Source organism: Cnephaeus nilssonii, assembly GCF_951640355.1.
Source record: "Cnephaeus nilssonii genome assembly, chromosome: 1".
Lineage (NCBI taxonomy): Eukaryota > Metazoa > Chordata > Mammalia > Chiroptera > Vespertilionidae > Cnephaeus > Cnephaeus nilssonii.
The window spans coordinates 104826696-104839262 of NC_137072.1; the positions used below are offsets into that span (position 1 = coordinate 104826696).

The window sequence follows — 12567 nt, forward strand, 5'->3', positions numbered from 1 at the left end:
TTGCGGATTGCAATGATTCTGATGTTGTGATTTCTCAGGAAGGCGGGATAGATATGGATAATTCATAGGTCCTAGAGCTATTATGAGTCAGGGTTTTAAGTGGCGTCAAAGTCCTAATTGTCTTGGAGTAGCTGGCATGTCCTGTGGGTGCTTGTCTGGCCAGCACCGTGGGTCTCAGCTGCTGTAGTTTCATTTTTCCATCATGTATTATTCCTGATGCTGCTGGGAGAGTCGATGGGGGAACGAGATCATATAGAAACACGGCCGATTTGCTTTAATCATTGGAATTCCTGGAGTCATTTTAAACAAGCGACAGAACCATGTAGGACAGTGGCCCTTTCCTTTTTGTCTCGAGGAGGAGGTGAGGTCTCAGGCTAATTGTCCAGCCGGGGATTGAGTTGTCGGTTGGCTGCGACTGGCCGGTCACTTCTCCGTCGCACGGTAGGCAGCAAGCGGCTGGGAGCCTGGCGCTGGCCACGGCAGCTCTGGGAATCACCTCCGCCAGTCTGACATATTACCAGCAGCAGGTAGCGTAGGCAGCTTTCATTTTTTGAATCATTAATGTTTGCTGTCATCCTAAAACGTATGATGCCCTTTTGCACATAATGACAGGACAGCGCGTTGGTTAATAAAGGCCTGTATCGCTACGGCTACTCGGAGTCCCCGGTGTTTCACAGTTTAATACGAGATGATGTGCAATAAGGTTACTGAGATGGATAGAGACGATTCACATGACATACACTTGCTAAGACTGTCATTCTGAACTGCCCCCTCCCCTGTCCCCTCTCCCCTGTCTTGACTAATTTTTTTTTAAAGAAGTGTGATTCTTTTTTCATTAATATAATTAATGTGGCCAAGTCCACCCTTTCTTCTCTCTCTCTTTAAAATTTACCATCCACGGCACAAGAAAACCTCCGAAAGGTTAATGGAGAATTATACTTAATTATAATGATTCATTATCATCAGTGCAGTTAAGCTAATTTATTGTCTGCTCCTTAACTAAGAGAAAAGTCTGTTGGGGTGAAATAACGTACAATAATTAGCCTTTTGTGTTTAGTAACCGCTTTATCCTCTTAAATCTTCTTATAAAATTCAAGCTACGGTAGTGAAATAGCTGTCATAGCTGCAGAGCCAGGAGAGTGTGGGTCCCTCCCTGTCATAAAGCACACCTGTTACAGATGTATAGGGAAGCGGTAAATAGCAGCGTGGCAGAGGAGGACAGCTACAGGGCCCGGACTGGTAGGTCCGGCACCCTCCAAGGGCCACACATAAATGAATAACAGGAACACTTGCTACCGCTAACGTGTTTTAGATCATCAGGAGAATGCCCCATTCAGAAGCACTGATTTTATGAGCATGTCAACAGTGGCAAAAGCACGGGCTCACTTTTCAATCATAACATAAAAGTGAAAATGAGAAAGGGGGGCAGGGGAGGAGGAAAGGGAGGAAGTGGGTGAATGACAGCACAGTAAAACACACCAAAAAAATCGATCTGATCTTTTTCATGGTTTTCAAAAGTAACTTAAGAATGCATATTTATGAAAGGTCGAAGGGTTTTGAACGAGCCATGGCTAGCGAGGGCAGTTAAAGAGAAAGATAGCAAGGGGTTGCCCCCAGTTGGTGGGACAGACACCTCAGCATTCCAGAGCAGGTTTCTAAGTCCTGCTCTGCAAAGCGGGAACTTGAGCCAGATAGAGAGATCTGATGTTTCCTAACTTTAATTTTCGTTGTTGCTCTCTTGTTTTCTGTGTGTGTGTGTGTGTGTGTGTGTGTGTGTGTGTGTGTGTGTGTTTAAGGACTATCCCCCAGTGAAATCCTAGTAGTGTTTGTGCCACTGAAAAAGTTCTCCCCTGGTCTCTGAATTGGTCGTGGTGTGGAAGGGTTAACACGGTGTGTTTGTGCTTAGAGGATAAGCAGTGAGGGAAGTGTTACACCCAAAACAAACCATGGACATTGCACCAGAATGAAATCACTTCAGCCCAGCCTCTGCTCACATATCACCCTCGTCGAGTATACTGACCTGTAACTTTGGCCTACCTCGGATAATAAAAAAGGGAAGACCAATAAAATGATAAGGAGAGAGTTCTGATGTGGAGAGGAGGGCCCTTTCTTTGCATTGCCTCTGTGCCTGCCCTGTGGGATCTCCCTGGGGCCTGGGGTCTTAGGGATTTCCAGGCACCTTCCTGCCTCCCCTGGCCCCACTGCTGGCTCCATTACCCAGTAGCTGCTTCCTCCGATCACACTGCTGCATGCAACCCGTGTAATGCCGCCTGCCAGGGACGACAGGGGTGCTCGAGAGCAGGATCTGCATACAACTTATTTTATTCAAAATCTAAATGTCAAGCAGGATCTTCAGCTTGATGCCCAACCACTGCCTGGATGTGAACGACTTCACAGCGTCTCTCAGACCTCCGAAGGCAGGGCCAGGAGGGTGCCACTTCAGAGTGGGTGCCTGCCGGTTTAGACACCTTGGCGGGCGGTCGGATAGACTCCCATGTGTCTGGCATCACGAGATCTCTGCAGTAGGAAATTTCGGCGGGGTTCTGCATCGTGTGCAGTGAGGAAATAGCGGTCAGATGGCCAGTTCAAGATTAGAATACAACCTCTTTGGTGAAGGGGTCCACTTTCCTCCAAAGCCACAGTGAGGGACAGTAGAAAGACCACCTCCTCCATGCAAGGAGGTGAAAGACTATGCCAGTCTAAGATGGCCTTGGTGACAAGCAGCCCAGCCACAGTAAAGCATATTTTAAACCTATTAATATATCAACATCAGTTTTGAAACGCCAAAGAAAAGTTGCTTGGAATTCTATTATAGTTTAGGAATACATGAATGATAAAAATTAATATGGTTGTGATATGCTATCGTGATTTTTGTTTCCAGATGTCAGGTGATCCCAAATCTCTCTCTCTCTCTCTCTCTCTCTCTCTCTCTCTCTCTCTCTCTCTCACACACACACACACACACACACACACACACACTACTTGTGTGTTAGACATAGTGAAAGATATAAAGATCTTTTAGGAAAAAAATAAGGTTTTTATCCTTCATCGCAAGGAACTTGATTTTGACCTGTTTGAGATGAAGTTCAGAAGTTCAGGAAAAGTCAAATGAGACTAAAAGATTTAAGTCACAATGCAAGAGAACCATGGACAAGTTAGAGGACTTGGCATCATTAGTTGCTAAATGAATTATATGGATTATGATGGTTTAAAGGAGCGTACATGGAGAAAGTTTGCCTAGTAGGGTTCTTATGTTCTAGTTCTCATTTAGCAGTTGTTGATTCAGTGCCTGTTACCGGTGATGTCAATTCCAAGGTAAAATCAAATCTGTATCCCTCCCTCAAAGGGATTATCCTCTAAGGGTAGAGTGAAATTTTACATGTAGTCAAGCAGAAAATAATTTGAAACTTGCTAAGTGCTGACTATCAAAGGGGCCCAAACCAATCTAGTTGACTTCTAACTGGAAGAACTAGAGAAGGCTTTGTGAAGCATGGATTTAGAGGTAGAATTTTGGAGCGAATGGATCAGGCAAAGTACCCTTTGGGAGCAAAGTGCTTTAAAGAAATTGGGATGTTTTTTTCTAGGGACTGAAACCCTGGAAACCAGCTTTGGTGGTGTCGTTGCATTAACGAGGCTTAATTCCTCTCACATGCTATTGCAGTTTAATAAATTCCTGAAGTTAATGAAGGTTTTTTCTTTCCTCCTGCCTCCTGCAGTGTGCTGCTCTGGTTGGTGAAGACCAGCCTCTTTGCCCAGATCTTCCTGAACTTGACCTTTCTGAACTCGACGTGAACGACTTGGATACAGACAGCTTTCTGGGTGGACTCAAGTGGTGCAGTGACCAATCAGAAATAATATCCAATCAGTATAACAATGAGCCTTCAAACATATTTGAGGTAAGGACACCCTTTGGTGAAAATTAATTTCTCACTGAACTTGGCTTGGGCCAGACGAACACGATTATTATTGGCCTGAAAACATAATGGCTTCTTACATTGCTGTCCTCAAAAGACTTTTTATCACCGTTAGGCACTTTCTATTTTGTGAAAAACTGTTTGGAACACACATGGACTTTTTTTTTTTAATTAGGGGGCTAAGGACCGACAACACAGTGCATTAAACTATGTTGAAACACTAAGGGATTGTGAAAGAATTAGTGACAAAGAAGAACAAAAGTCTAAACCTGTTTATCCCTTTTTCCCACAGCAAATGGTGCCTAATATAAATTAATGCAAAAGAAGACATTTCTTTTTAACCAAGGGGTTAGATGTCTACCTTTAATTTGTTTTTAAATTAAGTGAGCAATTTGTTATTATATTTTTGACCATAGCTCTGATGTCTATATATCTTGGAAACTTCAAACCCAACTGCTCTAAATTTACTTATACACTTGTCAAAATTTATTGCCTTTTCAGTTGTGGAAATTGCCTCCCAGGCTCTATATTCTTAGTATAAGTCTACCCTATAATAAAGAATATTAACACACCCTTATTAAAGTGTTACTTTGAGGAAAAATTTCTTTCTCACATAATCGGTACTCATTGACTCAAGAATAAATGGTTTCCTATAAGGACAAACATTGAGTACGATAGCAAGTAAATTGAATATAAGTTATCAAATCTATTCGTTTCCGGTAGCACCACCACCAGCTAACAGGTTCTACCTACTGTGTGCCGGACTCCATTTAAAGCACTTTGAGTGTATTTTTATCCAGCAGCGGAGATATTTCTTACACTTCAATGTTATCTGGTTGAAAGATCGAGTCATTAGGAAAACCTATTTTATAATATTTAACGAGTGCTTCTAGCAACGAGCACATAGAAGCGCTGATTGAATAATGAGTGAATGGTGAATAGAGACATGTTAATAACAATCTTAGTAATAACAAAATGGCCAGATTTTGGAACACTTGTGCTTGATGTATGTCATCTGACTCATCCCTCAAAACAGACCATTGCTTAGGCACTGATGTTGCCATTTCCATTTTACATCAGTAGACACTGAGTCTCAGGGAGGTGAAGTGATTTTCCCCAAGTCACACAGTTGACAAATAAAGAGCTGGGAATTGAACCCCTCAATTTATCTGACTTTAAAGTCGATATCATTTATAAAAATAGAGTAACAGTGAATTTGGGTGACAGCCATCCTTTACAAAGACATATCAAGCTGTTTCTTTGCTCAATATATTTAAAAATAGAACAGAATCTTTCCTCCCAGTGTTGGTTGACATGAGCAGGGAGAGCTGGTCAGCTGAGGTGGCTGTAGGTTCTGCCGATGGCTCAGATTCTGTAATACGTCTGGGGCCTTACGTGGGCCTGAGAAGAGGCCTTAAGGTGCTGGAGGCAGGGCTGGGGAGGAGGAATACGGGGGAGGAAATTCTGAAGGTCTGTGGTTAGTTACACTTTCCCAGGCTTCTCAGCCGGGTCTTAGAGAGTTCATGTGAGGACATGGCTGGTTAGAACTGGTAAAATGAACATTCCTCATTCAGTACACTTGTCAGGTTGCAGGCTCATTTTAAGTCATGCTGCATTAAATAAACAGTACTTTTAAAAATGTCCATCTCTATAGACTCTTATCTGAAAATCAGCTATTCCGTATTGGGTGAATGCCATGCATTTTGTAGATGGTGGTTCTGGAATAAATAAAAGGTGTATGTGGTGGGGTGGCATGGTAGTCAATGCCTCCCTGGTAGGCTGGTTTCAAAAAAGACAACTTTCTCCATGACCTTGCGTCCCCATATTTCATGCTGTAGCCCCTGCATGAGGTAGACCTCATTTACACCTTGGGAGACTTGGTTCAGTAACTAGTTTGTTATCTATAGATGCTTATTCTATGCAAAGACATACTTTTGTATTTTCCTATATGAGTTTATACCACTGATTGAATTATTTTCAGTGCTCTAAGACACCAGTTTCATTTATTTTAATCTATCCTTAGGTTATTTTAACCCAGTGGTTCTCAACTAAAGGCAGTTTTGCGCCCCCTGAAAACATTTAGTGATGCCTGGAGACCTTTTTCATTGTCGGGACTAGGGGCAGGGGTTGCTACTGGCATTTACTGGGTGGGGACCAGGGATGTTGCTAAATATCCTACAATGCACAGAACAGCCCCCACAACGAAGAACTATTTGGCTGCACGTGACAATGTTGCTAAAGTTGAGAGATCCGGCACACCAAAAAACAAACAAAAAAGTCTTTGAAAGTTCCCTCCATGAAACATTGAAGATGAATTGGTCAGATTTCCCAGACAAAATACAGTTCAGGTAAATAGGGAATGAAGAATCAGAAGCCAGACAAAATAATCAAGATGCCCGGGACCTCAGAATTGATATGTCAGGAATTCTCTTGGTGACAGACAGCAAAAGTGACTGTTTAGATAAACCCCCCTCAGAGTTTTCTCTGATGTCACAGGACCCATTCTTCTTTGTCTGTGCAAAGGGTAAGGCCATATGTAGCAACACCGTGGCAAACAGCAGCAGCTTCCCCAGCATTTGCGTACAGCCCGTGCCTCTACTCTTTGCCCTCTAGTGCTAGATTCAGACATCTTTTCCTCTAATGGGGGGAAAAACGGGCACGTTGGGCTTAGGTGGAATTCTAAAATTGTGTCTTCTCCTGTGAAGAAGGACCATCTGCAGCAAAATAACCCTTGAGTGGCCGAGGCTTTGTGCTGCATGTTCCATGAAGTCAGTTCTCAGAGCCTGTGCCTTTAAACCTCCCACCGCGGACTTCAACCTGTGCTTCCTTCCCTCCAGTTCCCAAAACCCTGCCTCATCACATTTGTGAAGGCCTTGTACTGAGCAAGCCAAAAACAGTCACGGTCTCTGCCACCTCTGATCTGCCAATAACAGGCGGTCTCTACCTCGCATCCTGAGAATAAAATAAGGCCCTAGAGTTGCACCCTTTCCCCTGACTCACGGATGGCACCACTGGCACAGGGTTTCTGAAGTCAAATCAAAGCAGAAAGAAAGGGGCATTTCGAGCTACAGACAGTAGAATGTTAAACGCAGAAATGCTAAAATCCTGGGAGTAACTAGGCATTTCTTTGTCTGGCTTATGCCATACTTTTGAATCTAAGTTTAATTTTTATGTAATGTTAGCAGGAGGGGAAAAAAAAGGATGGCATTGAATGTCACAAGTAAGGAAAGAGTGGATTCCTGAGTGGGAGCAAGGTGTGCCAACACGCAGTTGTACACGTGGGTTGAATAACTGTACACACAAACAGCGCTCTCTGCTTGCACAACCTGTGTTTAGATGTGCAAATGCAGGTAACCAGGTGTGATTCAGAAGCCACTTAGAAAAACAGGACACGAGGCCCAGTGGTGCAGCCTCCAGTGAATCCAACCCATGTGTCAGGAAAACAGGATACCGTCCCTGGACTGGCTGGGAGCAAGATTTATGTTTCAGAAATATTGCAACATAACTTCCTTCCCTGTCTTGCCTTTGTGCTTTGTTTGAAGGAGGAGAATAAAGGACTGTTTTCACCACATGGCACTGTGTAGAGATGGGTGGCATATGGGTTAGTTTAAATAACACAGTGACCCTTCTGGGTCCCTGTGAGCCACCTTGTCCCTGCTTTATTTTAACATCTGCTTTAATGGGCACCTTTCATTCATTCTTACTTAAGAATACAGCTACTTGGGATTCTTTAGAACAAGGTGAATGGGAATGTCGTTATCTCATAGTATGTTCTGAAGCCTGCCTTTGTTAGTGGCAAGGACTCACAGCTGTAGCCAGCACTCCCCTTGGGCAATTACTCAACTCTCTGTAAGGTCTGATACTGTGAACGTTTACAGGACAAAAAGTGGGGAGCAGTGTCCTGTTAATTGTCTGTAAGTTATCCTCTGTATGCCACCAAAGGAATGCTGGCTTAAAGCTTTCAAGAATATTTGATCATCTTGATAGAAATATAGATTTTACATTCCTTCTCTAGACTTTATATTTGGTTTCTTTCTAAAATGAGCATATATGCTGTACTTATCAGAAAGTTCAAAACAATCTTGGCTATTCCATGGACTGTGAGCATTTTGGGGAGCAGGAACCTGTTTGTCTTATTCACTGACATTTTCCTAGACATTTTCTTAGAAAATAGCACAAAGCACTCAATAAATATGTGCAGCATAATGAATGAGTTGACCATCATGTATTTTTAATAGTATGGACTGCATTATGTAATGTGAAGATTACCTATAAAGCACTAACAGTCTGTTTCCTAATGAAAAAAATGTGAAACAATTAGCAAACAATGCAAGACTCTGTGTGCGTGTATGTGTGTGTGTGTGTGTGTCCTAGCTAAGGAGGGAATTGGTAAGAATAATGTCACCAAGGCTGATAAGAGAATTAGAGTGAAATGTTTTCATAGAGGGAGTCAGGAGATGGGGAGCTTGGTTTACTCAAACTAAAATATACATTAGCGGGAACATAGGAGTAGTACATTTGGATTTGGGGTGGGTACAAAATATAAGCTGGCATGAGAACCCAGTTAAAAATGTTTAGAGTTTCTATGGAAAGTAAGAATTAGGGTGTCCTTAGAGAGTTTTTTAAGCAGCAAAGTCATATAATGGAGCTGGTACTTAAGAGTGATAATTCCAATAGATGCAAGAACTATAGTCAAGCAGATAGTAAGGAAAATAAGACAGCAGGCCCAGCCACATTCCCAACCCTATGCAAGGCAGGTGCAGGGAAGGGACAAGGTGACAGCAGAAAGGATAGTGTCTAGGGAACAAAGACTTGAAATACCTTGAAGGAAAATTCCATCAGCCCTGATGAATATGAGTTGGGTTAGGGAGGGAGGTGAAAAGAATGCTAACTCAAAAATGTTCCGAAGAGAATCAGAACTCCATGGCTGGCTTCCTGGTTAAGTTTCTGCCCACCTTCAGGAGTTGAAGTACTTTCTTAGACTCGTGAATCCTTTTACAAAGGGGCTCTCCATCTCCCTGCTGCCTCGGGCAGAACATTTTTAACCCAATCCACCAATTTGCATGGTGTCTGCTTTTTCTCACTTGTCTCCTTGGAGGAAATTCTGCAGCCTTCCATGGTAATGAATTCCTGCTTCTAACTGCGCCTCGGTCAGACAGACTTTTCTATGAATGGCAAACCTCTCGGAATTTTAACAAAACAAACAGAGCAAATGAAGTGTGTGTAGAAACCATCTCACCTGAATGCAATCATCAGAGGCATAAATTCTCCTCTGTTATGTAGAGAGACTAAGTTAATTTGTAATAATCGCTTTGGCAAGATTTCTGGAATTTCCAATTTGCAATCAATAAATGTTTGTCATTTAAATTAAATTTACAGCCCACCACCAGATTTTTGCCACACTTGGTAATGACACTTATGGAGCACATAGACTTCAAGTTAGAAAATAATAGCCATTTAAGTGGGGAGATAATTGGCTGTAACATAAGAACATTGAAGAATGTTGAAACTCATGGAGACTTATGGAGTATTTAAAAAATTTATGTTGTACTTATCTTTGCATTTGTAGTCTACCACAAAATTCCAAATTCTGGGAATAAATCAGCGAGATGCTCATCCCGGAGAGTCACAAATCAGGGAGCAATGATCTGATCCAGCCTGTGTGCTGCTTAGTTGCACATTCTCCTGTCGGCTTATCTTGCGGGGAGTCGACATAGTTTTGTTCCTGTGTGTGTGTGTGTGTGTGTGTGTGTGTGTGTGTGTGTGTGTTCATCACACCTCTGTTAAAGGCGGCTTTAGACTTCTTGGCTTGATAACATCTGCCTTATCTTGGGAACATCTGGTTTATCACCCTCTTTCTTCCCCGCCATTATGCTGACCACTGGAAAAATATGGCTTGGGCGTCCTGACCCATGGTGTTATGTCTATTGGCATCAACCCCTACGAATAAATAGCAAGTCACAGGGTGCTGGTTACATGACCATCTCTAACCATCACGAACTTTCCTGGCGGGTGCTTCAGTGAATATAGGTTGTGGTTATAAGAGATGAGGTTGCCTGCTGTGTTTTTTTGTTTTTTTTTGTGTTTTTTTTTTCATGGAAGTCGATCCAGTTCTTAGCCATTTGCAATTTTGGAAAGTGAGAATCTGTATGTTTGATTAGGTACACTGATTGTAGAACCTACTGTTTTGTGTTTTTCTGGGTATAGACCAACTATTTTGTGGCAGATACTCTGGGCACTGCAAGAAATTGGTGAACCATTTTAGGGGCCTGTCCTAGGCTTTTCCCACCTCCTGGACTCTCCACGAGGTCATCTCAATAAAAACCACTCCAGTTGGATATCTTTGAGGCCAGAAAAATGCAGACTCACATTCACAAGGAGGAAAACTTGGAGAGGAATCAGGGAAAGAGTGGTTCATTGCCTCTTGATTTACTTCAAAGATATTAGACTCCATTAAAGTAATCATGAATCAGGATGCTGCATGGGACAGACTGTCTGTTTGTATAGCAACGGTGTGGTAACCTTATACATATTCTGTGTCTATTTGTCTCTGTTCCCTGTCTACATACAATGTCGTGGAAACACAGCCCAGCAGATGGCTCACCTCTGAATGAGATCAACACACAAAGCAGATAAAAAGATGAACATGAGAGACTGCCTTGTTAAGCCAAATCGCTCCCTCTGTGCTCCATACCCCAGCTTTACATTTTTAACAAGGTTAATTTGTCCCTATAATTATGCACCTATTCTTTTAGCAGCAGAAACTTTTCTTGTGACTTTTATGACATGAATCGCCTGTGGTGTAAAACCATTTTGTAAGGACCCTCTTCTCCCTTCTTCTTTAACCTCTCAGGTTACTGTCAACTCAGTACGCATCGAGGTCTAGAATTTGAAAGCAGAGCTGGGTGCTGTGTTTTACCGGGGCCTGCTTAACGATGCTGAATTACAAGCAGCTAGAAAGAGAGCAAGGGAAAGGGGCGAGAGATAACACAATGAAATACACATTCAGATTCTTGGCAAGAGCAACATTTTATGAAGACAAATGACTTCTTATCCATGACGTCATTTGTCACAAAACAATGATAGGAGATACTTTTGTGCCTTTTTCTGGTCCAAAATAATGTAATAACTTGCATAGTTTCAGATTCTAAACACTAATACTTTATAGACCTGCCCATCTCCATTACTACTGCAAGTTATTCATTCAAGGTTTGTGACAGGATGGATTAATGAATTACCAGATCTTGCGTAAAATGACTTGGCCTGACTTTTATACAACTACCTTCTTTTTCTTTTTCTGGACAGTCTCATGATTGGTGTTAATGGGCTCTAGATACCAAACCCCCTGTAGATAGTCCCCCCCCCCCCCCCCCGCAGAAGTAACTTCCTTAAGTATTTCTCCTACTTTCTCAATCTCTCCCAAACTTCTGCTCCGTGGGTGGCAGTCACTTCAAGGGGGTCCAAGCAGGCTGGAAGGGCAGGAGGAAGGAGAAGACTCAGTTGCCAAATCTTTGGTGGCCGGTGCCCTGCCTTGTGCCAAATCAGCACGGTTTATCAGAGCCCGGTCTTTGGCACCACAGGGTGGAGAGCCAGTTCCTTGGTGTTCCTCACTCTGTAGGCGTAGCTGGAGCTTGGAACTTTGAAGGAAAGCCTCAGAGCTATTTGCAAAGTGCCGGTGCTTAGTGAATACTAAATTACACTTAGGAAATAGTCTACTGCTAGCAGTTATACTTCATTTTTATTCTTGACACAGACACCTAAATCAGAGAACAGTAACATTTCAGAGATTATGGAAGCAGTTTGGGTATGTTCCAACACCATAATAGGATCAGAATTTTCAGGCCTTTTGTATTATTACCAATAGTCACTTAGCTTCTACTGCAGTGTACTTTGTAGGGAATTACAGCTTTTACTAAAAAGATTAAAATGCTATTATGCAAATGATTGCAGTATGTTATTATGTTTACAAATTAACATCCATGGCTCAACACACAAATTAACTAACTATTTTATCTATGTTATTAAGGATTTAATAAATAACGGTTAATAAAAATGGGTAGCTCAGAACACTTAATAGGAAACAATTGTGATTTAACACAGAGCTTGAGCACTGCGTTTAATGTTCTAGGTGATATAGTGGTAAAATAAAGTTGAGCCAAGCACAGAGAGGAACCGGGGCCATGTGAACTGCGGAGCGGCCTGTCTGCCATGCTGATGACCATGAACTTGGTAGCTGCAGGCTATATCGTGTACAGTGGGCAGCATATCAATACATCTAAGCTAAGCACACACACCATCTTCTATTAATGAATAGTTCATTGAAATGATAATTGCCCTCTGTGACACCTTTGATGTGTTCCACACACGCAGAGAATACTTACGTTATTCTGAAATGGAGCTCAGAGCAAATTTTGCCAGGGTGAGTGGGATTTAGCTGCGGAATCCGGCCGTGTGATAAAAGAGGAGAAGGCGAGGTTCAGACTAAGATGGCTTTACAAACAGGCTGCAGATTGCTATTCCTGGCTGTTCCTAGGAGATCATAAAAGCAAGGAGATAAGAACCGCCAAGGTCCCTGAGAAATGAATGTATGTGATTATGTTATCGTGTGAGTTGGATTTACTAGACAGACCGACAACACCTTGACTTTAGTCCA

At 42.4% G+C, this 12567-nt stretch overlaps 1 protein-coding gene across 1 annotated transcript in view; it reads left to right on the forward strand.

Moving 5' to 3' along the window:
* PPARGC1A (PPARG coactivator 1 alpha) overlaps positions 1–12567 on the forward strand; it is a 100900-nt gene that overhangs the window by 1459 nt on the left and 86874 nt on the right. Inside the window, exon 2 of the mRNA XM_079768994.1 lies at positions 3717–3896. Coding sequence (XP_079625120.1) covers positions 3717–3896 — 180 coding nt within the window. The remainder of the gene's footprint in view (positions 1–3716; positions 3897–12567) is intronic.